The 20,689-nt window shown below is 35.1% G+C and overlaps 1 protein-coding gene across 1 annotated transcript in view; it reads right to left on the bottom strand.

Annotated features, from left to right (window-relative positions):
* COL21A1 (collagen type XXI alpha 1 chain) overlaps nt 1-20,689 on the bottom strand; it is a 113,483-nt gene that overhangs the window by 17,602 nt on the left and 75,192 nt on the right. The window contains exons 17-18 of the mRNA XM_074820787.1: nt 6,715-6,759; nt 6,303-6,356 (exon numbers count right to left, since the gene is read on the bottom strand). Of these exons, the coding sequence (XP_074676888.1) occupies nt 6,303-6,356; nt 6,715-6,759 (99 nt within the window). The remainder of the gene's footprint in view (nt 1-6,302; nt 6,357-6,714; nt 6,760-20,689) is intronic.

Below are 20,689 nucleotides of genomic sequence, written 5' to 3'. Positions count from 1 at the left end.
CAGCTCCACACTAGACCACTTCCAGTTTATGCCCACACCAGTCCTTGGATTACAGAAGTGGTAAATGTTCATCACAAATGTCCTTCATTCATTTATCTTATACAAAGTGGAAATACTATGTGTACAGAATATACAGAATAGCTTTTTTTTTTTTTTCAATCAGATGTGTGTACATATCCACATTGACCTGCAAACATATACTGGAGAAGGCAAATCAGAAAATATGTTTAGTGTAACTAAAGGTCAGGCATACATCTGCAGGAAAGGGAGAAATAAAACCCAGTTGTCCTGGATTCCTTTCTTGCACTTTCATTACTAGGCCATATTTAACGTATTTCATTAAAAAAATTACAGGAAGACAACTACATGAAATCGGTATACTGCAAGAAGAAAAGTTTCAGATGCAACATAGGAAAAGCTTGAGAACATAATCTGAAAACTTTGTCATGTAAAATTAAAAGAGAAGAGCAGGTCCTGAATAAAAATAACGAATAATTCAAGGACATAAAATGTATCATTACTCCCCCATTTTCCAGAACGAACACTATTTATGTGGCAGACAAATTAATAAATTACTGATGTTGGCAATGTAATAGGGATAGTTATTACTGAAGAAGAACTTGTTACTGAGGAATTTTCCCAAGGTATTAATAGACCATCCACAAGCTTTCCATCTGTTTTTTCTGGAACAAACATATTCAGTGTGACTAATACAAGGAAAATCCCACTATCTTTTCTGGTTGAAATTCCCTAATGCCATATAATGTATTCAAATATCCCATGCATCAATTTCCTACTTATTTTATCAGGTGACAAAAGATACATTATATGAGTTGACAGGAAACATGAATAAATTAATTTCAAGTGTATCAAGAACCAGATGTTATTTATCTAAATAAAATTTGAGCAAAACATGGTAGGTGAATTACTTGAATAAATACGTACACTTTGAAATCCCACAAGGCTTTATTATAGCTGATGATACAGCCTTCCCTCCGGCATTTTGTTCAACTTTGCTCAGACAGAAATGGAGAAAAAAATTTCCAGCAATAGGCAATAAAAATGCTTAGTGGCACAGGTGAGAGACCAAATGTGCATGTGTTAACTAAGAGTAGGGACATGTGAACTCCAGTTCAGGCAATGTTTCGTCTGAATTTGATCTCAACAACTGCAACAACTGGTTGTCAAGGAAATTTATTCTTTCCAGAGAAGATCTTTAGGTGGCTGAAAAAGTCCTTTAAGTTTATGAAAAGAAAATTAACCAGTGTACTCACTTTATATAAAAGGGCTTCTGACAGCTGTAATGTAGTGGTCATGCCTGTGGTAGAGTCAGGAAAGGAAGAGGTGCTGGGTGGATGCAGAGTAGCTGTATATTGTGCAGGAAATTCTGAATGTATTGGGTGACAGAGTAGCTCAGAATTTGTAAAACCCAAACCAGGTTTCAATCTTTCTCTCCAACCAGGACTGCATTGGTTTTAATTGATCATATATTTTAGTAAGGAACTGTGAGCATGGAAAAAGAAGTGAGCTCTTCAGTACATTTACAGACATTCATATGCCTATATATAATCTCTGTTATCTGGAAACCAGAGACAAGTTTTTTTTAAAACTAGCATTATTCAGAGAGCAAGTTCAGGGCTCTCTCCTTTGTCTGTGGTTATCTATAGAGATATAAGAGAAAACACAAACCACATCCTTAGTTCTTCTGAATTTTCTTTGATGAAAAACTATAAAACACAGTGAAAAATTAAGAAAAGGAATAGGAAAGAAGATGAGATCTGTGGACTGTATATTTTTGAGAAGTCTATTTACCGTTTAACAACCTCCTCAGCTTCTTGAAGTGATAATCACATTTGGATTCCACACGACTAAGCAGTACTCAGCACAATCATAGCATGCTAAAGTAAAGATTTAGGACTCCTTTGTGGAATCAATGATTTCATCATCATTCTGAAAAATGCACAATCAAAACCAAAAGACCACCTCAAAAATGGTGAAGTTTACTCATGATGGGATAGATGTACGCTACTGGACAGACACACAGCAAGCCTTGATTTACAGGGTGCGTGAGCATTCCTCCCTTTGAAGGTCTAAACAACCTGATAGATTACAAATGAATTCTAGCACCTGATTTAAGTGCAATTCAGATGCAAGATCAAATAGAAACTTGGGAAGGGTCTGCAAATATATTCTCTCTGAAAAGTAAAGTTAGACTACTATTCAGCCTTAAGCACCTTATTCACCTTCTGACTGGAGAGAAAAGGCAACCTTCACAGAAAAATAGAGAACAAATGGCCAGTGAAAAACAAGTCTTCCCACAATGGACATGACATTCTATTAAATCAGATGCTCTCGCCAAATAATCCCATATAAAATGACAAAATCCCAATAAAATTGGGGCAGAAAAAAATACAGACATGCTTTCAGGGAGAGGGCAGTGGGAGTTACAGATACTGAAAGGACTTGAACTGATGTACATAATCAAAACTTCAACACCAAGATATAATAAAAAATAGCAAGGATAGAGAGGATTCAGATTTAGATAAGCCTTAGACCAAGTACATGTTCCACTTAGGTAGGTGTATATTGCTCTTATTACCAGGAGTAACTGGAGAAGAACAGGCTCTTTCTAGAAATAAAGAATCATCAAGCATCCACATGTGTTGTAACTGGAGTATACAGTCTTTTCTAAATCCTTTATTGTCAGATCTTCTGGGTGTGAGAAGAGCATGGGACACCTTATCACCAAGTTCAGAAATCCACAAACTCAAACTGTTTTAGCTGTCCAGATGTAGGCAAAATCTGGTAAACTGCATCTGACTTATCTTTTGATGATCCTTAAACAGCCATGGAAAAGCCATAAAGCATTATCTCTCTCTGTGACTTCAACTCCGGAAGTGTAGAACTCTAAAGGAAAGCAGACTGTATTTCCAGTTGAAAGCAAAAGAGACAAAATTTTTGAAAACACCATTCATTAAAATAACATCAGGAATAAAATATCCACTCCTGATTCAATATTCTGAAGTGAATGACAATGTCTGACATCATGTTCAAGACCCATATGTGACTCAGATATCTGAGAAAATAAATGCAGTATCTTCCCAGAAAAGAAGAAAAACCCTTTCATTACTTTGCTTAGGGATGGAAACAATCATATTTTCAGTCACTATTTGCTTACAGTGAGCCCTTAACTTGGGCTCCCCATAAACAAACTCCTCCTAAAGCTCCAAATTCCAATACGTCAATGTGTATTTTCTTTTTCTCTGGAGAAAAAAGACTCCTGGTTTTGGGTACCCTTTCTGCCTTAGGAGGGAAACACGCACCAGTAACAATCTGGACAGAGAAGTGCCGTACCCCGAGGAACATTCCAGCACTAGTATATAAATGACCCTTAGGCTAGCAGGTACCATCATACTCAGATGGTTAGTTTGGCATGCAGAAACACGTAGTTACACAAGACTGCACGTACCAAGATGATCAGAAACACGTGTTGCTAACGTCCACCCAAACAAGGATTCTCTTTAGAATGGGTAATGATGCAGCAGGGTAAGCTCCAAATAATTTTGATATCAGGTCTGCCCTTATGTACTGTAGAATACGGTAACTTTAACTAGGATTTTAGAGATTTAGCAAGAAAGACAGAGGATCAAAAGGTCTACACTGAGATCCTTGGCATTCTCTTTCTTCAAGGCTCCTGTCACCCACCAAAATGAGGCCCAAGCTACCACAACAACCTGGGTAAACACCACTGAAATCACTGAGAACAGAAAAGTCCCTGAAAAGATTATTCCTGTCCTGCAATGAAAGGTAGATACTGACAGTAAGATGGCCTTAGCAGTGTGACAGTAGGCATCCTGATGACTGAGTAATGAACATCAAGCCCCTTTTAGAGAGCCACTGACTATCCTGCATTTGACCTTGCAGATATAAGTATTGATTTCTTTAAGTTCAGAATAAGTCCTCTCCCTTTCTTCTACCTTTCACACTACAAAGTGGCATCTGAAACTCCTTTGTCTTTTGGAACAGGTGGAATGGATGTCAAGAGGAAGTTCATTACTGATGAAGCATTTTCATAGGGAAAGACCTTGAAAACAGATGGGGTAGATAAATTGAGAAACAGACAAATTATGAAACTGAATAACACAATCTGTTAACTATTGCCAAAATCCAAGAACCTATAGCAATGTTCTCTCACCTGTTGCCAAAATATCAAGAAGCTTAATGTAATGGCAAGGGCAGCAGAGAGAACAGTTACAACTTTCACCCACAATTTCCACACTTCAAATATGCTGCTGGGCTAAAAACTTACATTTGCCATAGCCTTGTCTTTTGCTGCTGATAGTAAGAATATTGAGACTTCTAACCATAGCTTCCCTATTTTGGAATAAAATGCACAGTGCCTTTTGTACCTACAACACAGGCATCACCATCTAAGACTCGCACTTTTCTTCCATTTCATGAATGCCATCTGCTTATTTCTAATGATTTTTCTGAGGCTCTATCCAGAGCTTTCCTTTTTTGCTGCTATTCAAATCCCTCAGCTTTGTTCAGATAATTTAATTTACTACTTCCTTTTACCCTTTCATTTCAGGCAGAATTAATTATCAAGAGAATTATTGCTCTGAGATTAATATTTGTAAGTGTTTGTATGTTAGTCTCATATTTATCAAAGCAACGCTGTCAAAGCATTTATAAGAATCTGATACTTCAGATATTGGAAAACTGATCACTATTGTTATCAAAATCAAAATCACAGACAGAGTTGGACTTGGTGATTATTTATCTTCAAATGCTAAAAAAATTAAGCAGTATCTTACAGTTTCCCATGTAATCATATTTATCCCAGTAATAACACTACAGAAATGCTGAAATTTCCCAATTAAATATTTTCACTGAACTGCTTTCTTGGCTTCCTGAGAAACTGAAGTTTCTTCTATTTGGACTGGGCACGGACAAGCCCCTTACATGCACACCATACAGTGAATCTCAAAATGAGGCAACAAGGCAAGAAAAAAGCAAGCAATCTTCTTGTCACACATTAAAACATTTGTATATGCCATTCAGCTACAGATCAAGAAGTGTTATCTAATTTTTTCCCTGACAAGTGTAACTAAACCTGTAGCCTGAACACAACTACATAAAATCTCTTATACTACCATATGACTATATACATTAAGAATAAACAACAAATTTCTTAGAAGGTTAAAACTTTTTAGTCATTTAGTGCCCCACTGTCTATAGAGATAACAGCATCAGTCTTAATTCTGCACTTAATCCTCTACAGTATTTACTTCATTCTAGCAGTAATAGTCTATATTGATCTGCTTGAGGTTGAATATAGGGTAAAACATAGGTTCTTTAACTAAATAAAAAGTCACAGTAAACATTCATGTTGCTAAGCCATGTATCTCTCAGGAAAGTCAGACGCATTTTAGTCAGTAAAGAAGATAAAATATATCAGCAAAGAAGATCAAATATCTCAAGCATAAAATGAAAACTGCAAAAAGACATGTTAACAGTGCAGATGATTAATAATGGAACCGTGTAAACATTGTTGAACTTCTCAATAGAAAAGATAATTATTTTTTAAGGCAGCATATGTTCAACGAATGATGAAATTCATACTAATTAATGAAAATTCTCAAACTAGTTTTAAGACACTGTCCCTTTTGCCTTTAAACTTTCCTTTTTTAAAGTCTATATATACTTGCATCAACTTTCAGAACAATTATTTTACTACTGTGATTTCTAAAGGATTATAAAGAACACAGACTCAGACAGTAACAAAGACATGGTAAGCTGGACTGTACAAAAAGAACTAATTATTTCCAGTTTCCTACATTCCAAAATAAAAATCTCTCTTTAAGCAGTTTGGGAACTCAGTGATCTCAGCTATTCTCACAGTCTTTGTCAAAAGAGCACTATCACAAAAGCATCCTGAAATTAATCTTCAGAAACCCACTGCACTCTATGACAATATTTAAGTTAATCTTAACTTTCAAAATAAATTTACTTGAGTACTTTCAAAGTTAATTCAAAGTTAATTCAGAAAGTAAATTCAGATTAATGTGTTTTCCGGATTTGTTTATCAAATGTACGGTCAGGAAATCATCAATTTTAAAAGAAAACTGGGTTTATAATATTTTGGGGGGGATTCAGACATTAGACTTAGTCTGATCATATTTGCCAACCTGAAAATGCTAGATTGCTACTGTATTTGCCATTGTTTTTTTGCTTATTACAAGTAGAGAATGACAGCATCAGAATTATTTGTTCATAATAACACTATTTTGCAAACTTACAGTATCCCCTGGTGACCCTTTTGCTCCTGGTTGACCTGGTGGTCCAATTTCACCCTGTATTTTTTACATAAAGATAAGAATTCTGTGATTAATGTATGTATAGTTAACAAATTTTTAAAATATTCTTTAATTATACATACCTATTTAGTTAGGATTATTTCTCAAAGTATTATGAAATTAACTTTGTTACTTTTAAATTAGTCATTCCTTCTGGAATAGCTGAAATAAAACCTAATGGGAGATTTTCAAACATGCCACAAAGAATTTGGAGCATGTCTCCATTCATTTGCAGCATGATTTGATGACCTAAATCCCCACTATGAAAATGCTCCTCTGAGCAGACTGAACGCTTACTTTGGAATGGGTATATATATGCACAGGTTTTAACTGTGTTTTGAACTGTTAATAATACCTTTTGTCCTTTTGCTCCTTGATTTCCAGGGATTCCAGGAATTCCCTGAGGGAGAAAAAGAAAACCTTTTAACGATATGGAATAGTTTCTCCAAAAGATAATATATAACACCCCCCCCCCCCCCGTCCTCATACATTTAACATCTGCCATACGATTGGGGTTCAAAATATGGGCAGGAAATATAAAATTTAAAAAACCACATAAGAGAAAAGAGCTTCAGATGGAAACATTCAAACTATTTCATCTGGGGATGCAGTGAAACACTAATGTCCAGTCACTCCCCAGTGTTTTTGTGCCAGTAGTCCATGTCTGGTGCTGGGCAGGCTCACATGCTCCCAGTTGCCCACCAAGGGCTGCAATGCTTTATTGAAAACCCTGACTGACACAGGGAAAGAAAACACTTTTCAGTATCCATAAGATTTCCCACATAAGATAGAGCAAAAGTCCTGGTCAATAGGACCACGAGTATGACAAATCCTATTTTCCTACCTAAAATACAGTGATTGTAACAGAACACAAGAGATAGCTATAACTATATTTGATGTATGCTAGCTTCTACCTCCATAAATACTTGAAGATATCTGTCATTTCCTCAGCATCATTGCTCATTTAACTCTACAGTATATCTCACAGTTTTCTTACAGTGATCATGTAATTGAACATAATTCAGTTGTAAAACAGAACTCCATATATACTTAAAACTGTAGTCTACCTTCAGTTAATCTGTTTTTTCTCTCAAGTAAAACTATTCCAATTTATTGGACAGACACTGTTCTTATTTGTACCATCATTAATCTCCAGCAACAATCTGGCTTACAGACTTTACATTTTAATCTAATATTAAAATTAATATGCTGCAGTGAAAACCAGAGGACTGTTCTAGACACCACCAAAACAAATGCATTCTGTGGGAAAAAAATTAACATGAATGTAACAACCAGGAATAACCTGATAGTTTCCATATGGATTACATCTGTACAATGTTGGCTTGGAAAAGATAGTTCCATTGTTTTGCAGTTTACACCCAGCTTCTAGTTAATAATGACCCCATCAAGCAGAAACAGTTCATTGGTCAATGGCACATGAGTTAACAATGACATCCTGAGCATTTTACAGGTCATCAAAATTCCAATGTACCTATCATTAAAAGAAGAGATCAAAGAATATAATAAAAAGAACTGGAAAACAATGTCTCATTCTGAGACTTCTACTCACATTGTGTAACATAACTCTTCTTGCTAAACTTTTGTCTAAAACCATCTTAGATCTTTTGCACAAAGAAAGAGATGAGAAATAGGGCATATTTATCATCACATTTAGGAACTTCCAGACCCATCCATGAGTTCTCAGTATAATTATTAAACAGCTAATTTCTGTAGCTGTAAAATATAAAAATAAATATCTGTACCTGTAATACAAAACAGAACTTCATATATGCTGAAAAAAACCTCCCACTAGGCAGCAAACTTCTCATACTGAAAGGATGTACCAAAGCTTTTAATGGCTACATTTCGATGTTATTTGCAAGGCTGAGGGAAGATGGTTCCACATACTTATGCAACACAGCAAATGGTTTACCATTATACAAGCTCACCTAAGAGAAGAAACACAGTGTCCCACTAAGCTGTGTTGAACTTTCTTGGCTAAAAGAAATTGCTGATACAAGAAATTTAACTTTATATCAGTGGCAAAGAAGGATAAAACTCAAAGAACAATTGTAAAACTAAGTCATATTTCTTTCTTTCCCCCCCCTTTTTTTTTTCCTCTGATTGACTCTGCACTACTGAAGTACATGGAACTTAGGCTCTTATTTCAGTGGGAGCTGGTCCAGACCCTTAAATTCTCTTATGGCTCATTGACATTCACTCAGCTAAGAATGAATCTACACTTATGCTAATGTAAGTGAATCCCACAGTACATGGGGTGGAGATTTTCAGTTATTCTCCACATGTCAGTTGGCACAAAAGAAGGAGAATGAGGTGGCTAATTTGGTCACAAAGAATGAGTTTTTCCCACCAGAGTTACTTTTCTGTATAGCTTCCATGGTTCAGTAATTGCAAAGACTAATTTCTGTAGTATCAGCTCCAGGATTAAATTTAGTTTCCTTCTCATTATCTATTCCCAATCTATTACTTCCTTTTACATGGATAATCTCTGGTTATGCCAATTAGAATTATTTGCACTTTCCCAGAAGACAAGGTTAAAAAGCAGTTTAGATATCCTGAGTTTCTCCCCTAACTTAGAGTTCAAAAGCCAAACCAAGCTTTGGAAACGTGTCTTGTCCCTAAACAGATTTCATATGCAGTACAAACCCTCAGAATCTGAGCACTGTTTTGTCCACCATGACTAATAAGGCATTTTTAATAGGAAGTAGTACTTAATAGGGTGACATAACACTAACTAAACTATCATAGAAACCTTACTCTAATTATCAAAAAATGTATTCTTTAAAGCATGAGGCAAAGCAACTAGTTTTACTCCATTTGTAAGATAAAATGTAATTTTTGTCAAGAGTATATTGTAACTAAAATTATCACAAATGCCTGTGTTCAATCAAAACTTAATATGAAACAGATTCATCATGCAATTTTCCTGCCACTAAGGGAAACACAATGTTTGGAACTACTACAAATGGGAAAACTGCCACCCACTGGGAGTAACGGAATCAATGCTATGGAATAATTCATGAATCATTGGCCTACGGAAAAAAATTGCCTTTGGGGATGTCCTTTGCAAAGCTATCAAGCAACATTTTGCTCATATGAAATAAGAAAAAGGGGCTGTAATTCTCGATAGTCTTTTCTTTGTCTTTCCAGAAAACTTCACTTTAAATGGTTTGTTTATCGTATATGCAGTCATAATACCAATAAAACATAGCATTACGTTTCTAGCCAGAACAGCTAAAAATCAAAGCATCTACTGCACTTTAGTGATTTCTGCCCTTATATGAGTCGGACCATCTTACACCTCTGAATGAGTTAATTTGTTCCCCTTCATGTTTTACATCAAATTTCATGTAAGGTTTATTCAAAGTTTCTTCATACTTAAAAATGAAGTTTTATTGCAAGCCCTACTACTGCCTTAGTTCTTTCAGCATCACCAATCTTTCTCAATTACCTTCATTTCATTGGAATGCTCTCCTCCTTTCTCTGAAATTTCCCTTTAAATGGGAAGTCTTCCCTTACCCCATAAAAGTCTGTAATATTATTCATTATTTTGGCCTTAATCAGCAAGTACTATAATCACATGAAATTTAACACCAACAAGGTAGCCTTGTAAACCTAATACATTGGTTTAAAAAGGTATCTATTCTAAAGATTCTCAACTGCACTTTTATCACATCCTGCTGATTTTTTGCCTAAAAAATAATGTGAACATCAGTCTGGCAGCTAACCAAGATTTTTTATTGATTGAGACACTGCTGTCTTTACCCTTTATTCAGCCTCCTTTGCCTGTTTAATCATTTATCTTCCGCCCTGTGTTACCTATGTGTACCTGGAGAGGCTTTGCAGCGTAGCTCCAGGATCTAAATTGACACTTGAATGCCATGTAGGCAACTGAAATTGTCTCCAGTGTCATTGAAGGTGCTGTGGGATAGCTGATCTACCCTCTGAAAAAGATGCCAGTCTGCTCTAAGAACTGTGTCATACATGGCAGATGTTGCAGATGCCCTCATACATCTCAAACGGCTCTCGGTGCCAGTGCCTAAGTGACCAAACCCCACACACCTTGATGTCTCATTCTCTGGAGCAAAAATTCTCTTTTTTTTTCTTTTCTTTGCTTGTTTGTATATGCGTGGTGTGATAGGTCTTTATAGGCTCAGATAGCAAAAGTTTCTGACAATGTCTTCACATTGGCTAGGAATCACAAGACCTATAAGTATAAATTAGGATAACCAAAGGTAAGAGGAGCTATGGGTATGCTTTATTTGCAAGAAATAACAGTGCTTAGCCATGGGTCTCATAGCAGTTTTCCTCAGCTGCAGCCCCCACACCTTGAACTTCAGAACACCCAAAAAAATGAATTTGTTTCTATTGTGATGATGAGCTTCAATGATGACATTTATACAATTCTGTATAAATATTCTATTTTACCCCTATTTTTTAGCAATTTAAATAAATCTTCCATTCTTTGATAACATCTGGCAGATACAATGGATTTAACTGTAAAAGGAACAATCTTTATTGTAGTTTTCATTAATCATGAGGTGTCTATTTTTGTTTTTTCAAGCTAGTATTATGGATATCTCCCTCATACTTAACTTTATGCTTGTGAACAGCAGAAGAAACCATGTACAAAACCTTTTTCCAGAACAAAACAAAAACTATTTTATTCCTAAAATGAGTATTTATTAGCCTACTCTATCCTTTATTTTCTGCTATTGTCTTTAATATTCCCCATCTCTTCAGCAGCTGGTAGGACTTCCTTCTTCAGTACTGGCTGATAGCCCTATTATGGGAAGTAGGAGTTTCTAGACTACAGAAAACATACCCATTATTGTAAAATTCTACCTCTGGAAGATGCAAAATTATACAGTATTTCCAAAAGCTTCTGTTATGAGCAAACTGCCTTGCAGTAAATTCCCCAAGAAGATGGAGACAACATTAGTACAATTAACTTATTATTTTTTATTTTCTTACGGTAGGTATACAAAACTGTACTCTTTCAACATACTGAATTAAACAGGCTCTTCACTGAAGAGCCACTTCATCTGGACTTATTTTGTAATGTGTCAAATTTGATAAATACTGTGTAGGACAAACCACTATGGAACAGTTTTTCAAATGATCCATTCTCCCTTCAACATCAAGACAAAAATACTTGAAATAATATAATTTTTCTCTATTAAAATTGATCATGATTTTTAAAGTTATGATAAAACAATACTTCCTGTTTAAACAGTGAGACCTTCTGAAAAAATGAAGAAGTAGTAAAATGTAAGGTAAGCATAGACCTTTTATTTCAGAGGCCACTATTTGGGGGAAAAAAATTTACTAACTTCTCTACTACTAGTGTTGAATATTGGTAAATATTATGATTTATGGCTTAAAATAGTATCTGCTTTCATATTTTACTTTTTTATGAGGATGGTCAGTGAGGTTATTTTGCTGTGACTCTACCTTGTTTAAATTACATAAATTTTAAAAAAGAGATCCACTGAGTAACATTTAGAAACTTTTGTTAAAAGATGGTCACATTCTAGGCTGTTGTCCATTTACACAACAAAAATTCAAACTCTATCCCTAATGATCATTCATTTTTCAGGCAGTAACACAAGCCTCACAAAAGACACTGAGAAACTTTAATCAGAGTTTCAGTCTTAAAAAGTCAATTGGCTTTTTAAGAAGATTTCCAGAATGGTGCTAATTTTGACCCTACTCTTTATTCAGCAGGGTAACTGTCAATCAGGGTCAGCTGAAGGATCAGGTTTAAATAAGCTAAAAGTCATGACTACTGATAAAAAGATGTTTTTTCTAGTGTATATGAGTTCTCTGAATTATGTTTCAATCAAATGGCTCCTTCCACTCTGAAAAATCTGTGATTCTGATTCTGGGAAGATTCACAAAATATATCTGTCTACATAGATGTTCCCATGATCCCTTTAAACACCTGAAAAATATGACTGTTTATGTATTACTGATCCTTACTTGAAAAAGCATACTTGATGACACATGAGAGATTTACTGGAGGTATGTAAAAAAGTACAAGTCAAACCATAATTTGGATAAAACTGCAACAGTCAAGATACTTTTTTAAAGATTAGAGCAAATCCTTGATAATCCTAATAGAATGAAAGACACGAACCCAATTTAGACAACGGATAAAACCTTCTACCGGGGAACGTAGCAAAATATATGTAAAAGAAATTCAATGAAGCTGCATCTGCTACTACTGAGTAGTTGGAATTAATGACAAAGAAAAATGGGCTAAATACAAAGAAGCATTCCCACAGACATAATGAGCATCCACTGGACTAGCATAGCAGCTTTAAATTAAATGCAGGAAAGGAAAAACATTACCAAGATCTTTGCAGTTATAAGACCAGAGTTTGCAAACACTTTTTTTGGCAAATCAGTTATTAAAAATAAACCACACATATGTTAAATGTGGAACACAGTGACCCCTGTTGCATTGCCAACAACACAGACCTTGGAAAACTGTAATTTGAAAGCTGGAAATACTAATAGAAAATGAATAGTGTGTATATCCTGTCACAGGCAGAAACTGGCGTCACTGTTCCTTGTAGATACCCTTCAAAATAGTATCAGACTTGTCAAATCTTTGTGGATTCAAAGGTGGCCAGACAAAACCCGAGCCCCAGTCCTGTTAGATGACACTGCGATGCCCTCCCTCTGCCTGCAATGCCAGGCACCAGCCTTACAGACTGTGCAAACCAACATCCAACCTGTCTAAAAAGTTTACACTGACTTCTAACAGCTAACAAACTGACCCAGGTTTGACACTTACATGTAAACACACTGATATTCAAGCAGTTACATGCCTTCAAAATATTTTAAAATTTCTCGACTACTTAAATTATGGACAAAAGCTTGTGATGGGTCACCCAATTTGAGCACCCTGCACACATAAGAGAGGGCAGGCTGAGGACAGCAGAGCCACCTCGAAGAGCACTGACTGCTGCTCTGCTCCTTGCACCCAACATGCCCATCTGTCTGACACTACAAGAATTGCAGTTCTGTTCACAAGGTCACACTGATGTGGAAGAATGCAATTTTCAGACATCCCCCTTTCCTGTAGTAAGAAGCCACTCAGTTAAATTAGCAGTGAGTAGGTTTAACAACAAATCATGCATTTTTTCCATATGGTGCATACTGTGAAACTTGTCACAGGATGTAGCAAATGAAAACAGTAAAACCATGTTCCAAAAAGGACTGTAAAATTACCAGAAAATTGGTCCATTGCTGGCTATTAAGTAGGATGGGCCAGCATGCATTTTTGTCTAAGGAAGTCCCAAAAGCTCTGAGAGACAGAATCTGGCAGTAAATGACAGGTGAAAAAATAATTTTCTACATACTCCTATCCATTGTCAGAGAAAAAGTTCTGTGATAATTCCTTTTCTCTGAGTCTGCTTGGCAGTTCTTACTGTTTTTAAGAAATAGCTAAGAAAAATTGGTGTAGAGACTGGGATCAAACTCTTCCAGAGCACAAAGAAGGAAAATCACATCATGACCCTCACAGCAATCACTAAGACTAAATTTAATTACTAAAATAAAAATTATTTTTTTCAGTAAGAGTCAAAGGTTCTTTCTTAAATGGGTTAATATTTCTATAGTACATTTATCTATTCTTGGTCTCAGTGTATCCAATAACCTTGGTTTTGCTGGTCCTGTAGCAATTTTTCCATATTGGTCCAATATGAGTAAAATGTGTCAAAATCCTAAAGTCAATTTTTTTTAAGCTTGACCTAAGAGTAGGATCCCATAAAAGCACTGCGTTCCTTGTATTTCATTAGCCCAGAGTACTATTTGATTCATGATATTTAATCCTCTTAGAACAATGTCTAATCACAAACATATAATATTTTTCAATTACCTATATGAAAAGAAACAAATGCTGGTCATAACATACTTCCAATACAACAACATGTGGTACAAATGAAAAATTATGTATTTTTATCATGGGGGGTTTTTTTCAGTTTGGGAAGGAGAGGTTTTATACCATCATGGTATTTTAATTTTAGCAGAAACATTAATTAAACCTTACAAATGGATTTAAATTCACTTTGAATAAAGACTGTTCAGTTTTTGTTTCATATGGATGGGAAGCCAGCCTGTATTCTGTAGCTTCAAATCACTGTAATTTTAATACGTAGATAATAAAAATGAATACACTAACTGCACCAAATTTCCCCAAATTTGCTAGCACTGCATCTACCTGAGTGCCAGAGACTTGAGTATCAACTTCTCAATTTCAGGCTTAAAGCCCTTTGTGGACAGGGACTGTCTTCATCGCTTCCTGAATACCAGTGAACCAACTGATCTCAGTTACAAAACTATCTTTATCACCTTCTTTAGAGCAAGAATACTGAGTATAAGCAATACTAACATCTGATGAAAATATTTTTAAGGCTCACAAATACTGCACATCTCCCTTACTTAAGTTCACTGTATCTTTTCCTCTTTCTACACTATCTGTAGAAAGTATGTGACAATATATCTTGAACAATTGGCATGATCATAACTGAGCACACTGCACAAGAATAATGCAATGCTATTGATCATGAAGGACACATGAAAGAAGCATAACAAGAAACTAGTTACTTTGACAGCCCAGCTACCACTTGAACGTAAAAATAACAAAGCAGCACTGTTTTGTTTGCTTGTTTTTCTCTTCCACATTTTCTGGAAGGGTTCAATTCAACTAACTTTAACTAATCTAAAAATCTAAACTGTCTAAGCCAGTTAAAAGAAACAGGCAACTTCAGAAGAAAATGACCCCTTCTATTTGAGACAAGTATTTCATGATGGGATGAATAATCCTGCACAGATATTAGTTTCATATCAGAGAAGAACTGTAACACAGAGATGGACTAACTACATCTACTTGACTATATGAGGTGAAATGAAAACAATTCTGGATAATTATCAGAGTATAGACTGTAGATTAGCTGCTCATATGCAGAACTCAGAGCCCTGAAGGAGTTACAGCTAGATTGCTTCATATCACAACCCTGACCACAGTTCCTGAGGAGGCTTTTCTGAGGACATAGGTACAGCAAATATTTTCTCTGGCTTGTCCTATATGTTGAAGAATGATGACTAGCAAGAAAACTGGCTACCCTGTTACTACCCTGTTGAAGTTGGGTCAGAAGGAAAGTCAAACACCCTTTTGTAATCCTTTTTCTACTTGTTAAGTAACTCACCATAAACATGTTGAGAAGCACAGAATAGAACAGTAATGTTTAAGTGAATTCAACTGAAATAATACATATTCATGGCTGCTACATTCTGTCATCTTCATTCACAGCCTACTGCCTTTGTTTGTTTCTAAGTCTAGCAATGAGCTGAGGGAAGATTCTCTTTGGTCTTCAGAGTCAGTGGAAACTCCAGCAGAAATTTACCTAAGCTGTAAATTAAAATGCTAATTCCTACTGTTCATAGTATATTAGGAAAGGAAGATAGAAATATTCAGGGGATGTGTTAAAGGCATTCAGATGTCTCTTCTTTCGACTATTCTCTACCATGAACATTAACAGAGACATAATTCGTATCAAGAGGTCACTTTCCCTGGAAACCTGAAACACCACATCCCTTTACTCTACGGAGCAACATTTGAATGTATCTAGGAATTTGTCCTTGAGCCATACTATTAAAATTCAAATCACACTTTATATCGTTATGTCAAAATGCAGTGATACAAACCAGTGCCTAAAAATGAAATATGAAATTGCACACACAAACAGAAATTGCATTGTGAAGCATTAGCTCCTATAGTATTGCCCATGACTACATGGAATTACTAATGTACAGCTTAAAAATCTTCGTCTGAATTTTGCATTTATACACCATAAACAGGGAAAAAAAAACCTATACACACTCTGCTTTTATTCACCATAAATGATAATCTTAGAGCTAGAACTTTATTGTCTGACAAATATTTAAAGATTCAAAACATTTCCATCTTGTAGCACATGTTAAAACAATGGCAGAAAAATCCAGATCTATCTTGATTTTCCATAGCTTACTTCTGAGACCTGACAAAATGAAAGACCACAGTAAGCACAGTGATTAGTGACTTGCCACTTAGGACAGGCACATATTAATTACATATTCATGCATTTCACAGTGTAACATACATGACACTTTTTGCATGATATAGCTGCTAAGCGATAATCTTGAACACAATTTCTGTGAATTACAGATGAAAGCAATGCAAAAATTACAGTCTCATAATCTGGTGAACTAAATGACTATGTTCTATGCCTTGTATTTTTGCATAAAATCTACTGGATAAATGACCATTTATTATTGCTAAAAATATTTTTAATTCTACTAGTATAGATACTAGAAACTGAGGTATTTTATATCCTACCTCTGTAATATGTGTGAGAGTGGAAAATCAGCATAGACAAATACACAAATAATATCTTGCATATTACTTACTTGTAACTCCTCTGCCACAATCCAAAAATGGGAAGTTTACACCACAGGTTGTCAAATATTTTCTCCTTTACAAAAGAACTTTTTTTCATTTTTTGCTCTTTCTTCCCAATAAACTGCAAAAATGTTACTTCAATGATTTAAAATAATTTTTCATATCATATTCTGATTAAAAGGTGATGCATATATGCCTAAATCAGGCCAAAACCATGTGATGATACTGTCACCCAATAGGGACTGTTGGGTACTTTGGCTGTCAGAAGTTCATTCAAATTCATAAGTATTTCACTATGCATTTATTTATTTTGCTGATCCTAGGCATAGGCATAATGTTTCTGCTGAAGAATATACAAAAAACATTTTGTTGAAGATGTGCTATCTATATTACTGAAGGATTTGACAGTGTCTTAAAGTGTTGAAAACTGGGAGTTAAGAAGAAAATTGTAAGGCAAGAATAATGGAGAGATGTTGCTGTTTCAAGATTAATCAGCACATGTGAAACATTGTTTACTGGAAGTATGAACACCAACTTTCCTGGCACTAAAATGGCAGACATCAGCCCAATACACAACATATACCAGTCCAAACATTCTCTTCAAGCATCTCCTACCTCAGAAAAGCCTTTGTTGAATGTATGAAATTAGCACACAAGTTCAGGAATGCCCTAAGCATTATTATTGACATCAGGTGGATCAAAAAAAAAACGCAAATGAGTCCTTTTCTAAATATCACATGTCAAATGAAATGAATATTAATCACTTAAGGCATACCTATTTTATACCAGTTTTACTATATAACTTTCAAGATCTTTAGTGGTTATTCTCTTCTTAGCAGGGTGAATTAACTCATTATGCCTGGGAAGTATTAGACCAGATCAAATTAGATTAAACACTTAAGCAAACACATAATTTAGTAAACTTGCAGGGAAAGTAAAGAATGATTAAAGAAATTCTAAACTTGCTAAATCAGATCAGCTACTCAGACAGAGCCAAACTGGATTCATACACACTCACACAGAGATTATATAGTTTTAATTCTTTAATCTTAGCCAATCCAGCAACCAATTACATTTTTAATTGAGATTTGGGAGTAAAGAAATTTCTGATGAAGAATACAGAATCAATTTACAGTTGTGTGGATTTGTCCATTCAACTCCTCAAAAATCTCCACTTGATCAAGTCCAGTAATTTTTTAGAATGTCTTCTTTTCAGTCCCAGTAGTAGTACATTAGTTAATAAACTTGAAATGTATCTGTACATCATTTGCTCAAAATAATAGAACAACTTATCAGAAATGCTTTTGAATGATGATCAGTTATATTAAACTTTTTCCCACTTAAAAATACATTAAAAGTCAAATTGTATAGCTATAATGTTCAAATACTGATAAACCATCTCTATAGAAAGGCTCACTGCAATATTAATACTAAGAAAATCTAGTTTCTTTCACTCAGAAAAAAAGGCAGTGATATTTGTAAGCACGTGCCTATTTTGGTCTCTGCAACTGATGTGGAGGTCCCCAGTCTCCTAAACGCACAAACATTTAAACGGGCAAACATTTATATGTATTTTTGAGTGATATTACCACGAGAAGGGATATCTGATGTGTGCTGTATACATGCATACTGTCAAGCTGATTCATTCTTAGTTTCATAGCAGATCTCTAGACTATATCTTAGCCAAGCTGAGAACATGACAGCTGAAGGCTGAAGCTGCAGTATGAGGTGAATATGATCATTCCCTCAGTGGGAAAAACCACAGGTGGAACAGTGTGTGTCACAGCTCTTACTCTACAGATAGTATAAGCTTATGCCAAAGCACTTCATCTGGAAATTAAAGCTCACTTTCTAGTACAGTTAACTAATAAGTATATTATCAAGATTAAAGTCTCTACATGAAAATTTCCAATAAATGCCCAAAATTATTTTAATGCATAGAAGAAATTACACTCTTCAGAAGAATTTGTGGGTTTGTGTATAAAGTGGAGTAATTCATTGGAATCACCTGTGGAATACAAATAAATAAGCACTACCACTAATTTTGTGCTTAGAAGATAGTTACTGCACTCTAGCAAAGTTGCACCTTCAAGTGTTTGCTGCAGGACAATTCTGTCAGAATCACACTGTTTTAATAGATTTTTTAATTTATACAAGATTAACAAATTATTAAGAAACATTTTAAAAAACAACAAGCATCTGTTTATTGTAATACAGCTCAGCAAGTCAGTAGCAAGATTTTTAATTGGTATAGTATATTGATCAGAGGTATTTCTATCTCTATATTTACAAACCAGCTGCAGTGGAAGAGGAATGCTGATATGTAATTTCTATCAGCACATGAATTAGTAAGAAAAGTGTCAGCATAGCCATAAAAAGATCACTACAGCATACAAGCATAAAACAGACTACTCTGAGTACTGTTTACAACTATTTATAGCACATACCATTCATGTCCATAATAGGCTTACAACTACAGCTGCTTTCATGTTTCCTTACATCTTTTAAGAAATTGCCTTTGTTAACATTGCCTCTATAAAATAGTCTTAAAGAAATGGCAGCAAGGTATGACACCTTTTCTCCACTTGATTCTCCAAAATTATTAAATTTTATATGATACTAACAAAAAAAAAAAAAAAAGAATACTTTCCTAAGTCTCTGTAGACAAAAGAAAAAAGATACTATATAATTATAGAAAATTAATATAATTAATGTAATTACATAGTGTGTGAAGACAGAAATTTAAGAATTAGAAATCATGAGGAACAGACAGACAGTGAGAATTAGATGGGAGAGAACTGTTAGTTTTATAACTTAGAAAAGCAGGCATTATTTTCTAAGTTGCATTAGGTCAGTGGGTCCAAGTTTATTACAGTATTTATTGTGGTCCCAGTCCAGACTGAATTGAACGGGAATCTTTCCATTGACTTCAATACGCTTTGGATCAGCAACTATGCTGTCATGTCTTATATCTTTTTGTCAATTGGGAATAACCGAATAGTTGCAGCCTAGTCTGCCTGAAGTTCCAGAAGTCTTTAATTACCTGTTTCTGTACAGCATCATTCTCATATTTATCTTCTTAATAGCAATTAACTCTGATGAAAATGCAGTATGGACTGAATTTAGTTAAAATAATTTGTCGGTCAGAATGAAGAAGATAACCTAGGCTGCAAATAAAGTCTGTTAAAAAGGTATACACCTAAAGTGGACCTAAAAGTTATAATAGACAGGAAAACCTGCACTGAAGTCTAAAAAATGTCATTGAGCTTACAGCAAGCACTGTGCAATTAAAGAACAATTACTGAAAGTACTGTGCTGTCAAAGCTGTCATCTCCCTCTTCCTCAAATGGGAGAAAGTCTAACAACATCTGTTATAGTACCTCCAGCAATCAGAAAGTCATCAGCAAGACTGCCCTGTCTACTCCAATAATTCAGAAATTAGAAGTAATAAAAAAACAATCACTAAAAAACTAATTCAACTAACCAAATCTACTTGTAAAGAAATAACAGTGTATAGCATATGTCTACCGAAGTCTTACTGCATCAGCTGTTTATGTAGAAAAAAACACCCCACCTGAATACCCATTTCACTTTATACATAAATGTATTTATAGGTCAAAGTCAGAATTTTCAACAAAGAAATAAGGTATTCTTTTGAAACCCACAAGACATCATTTGCAGAGCAAATACTAGTCCTTACTTCCCTTATGACTGTAATGCTGACACCTCTGAAAAGCAGGCCATCAGTGTTCAGAGTTCAGCTGTTACTATCAAAGCATCTCAGACTAGTGGAAAAGCATGAATATTAGATTTGAAGCTAAGAATTTTGATAGACTCAGACCGACCAGTTTGCTGAGTC

Source organism: Strix aluco, chromosome 3, assembly GCF_031877795.1.
Source record: "Strix aluco isolate bStrAlu1 chromosome 3, bStrAlu1.hap1, whole genome shotgun sequence".
Classification (NCBI taxonomy): Eukaryota; Metazoa; Chordata; class Aves; order Strigiformes; family Strigidae; genus Strix; species Strix aluco.
The sequence above is the reverse complement of the archived record's forward strand: the minus strand, read 5'-3'. Positions and strand labels throughout refer to the sequence as shown.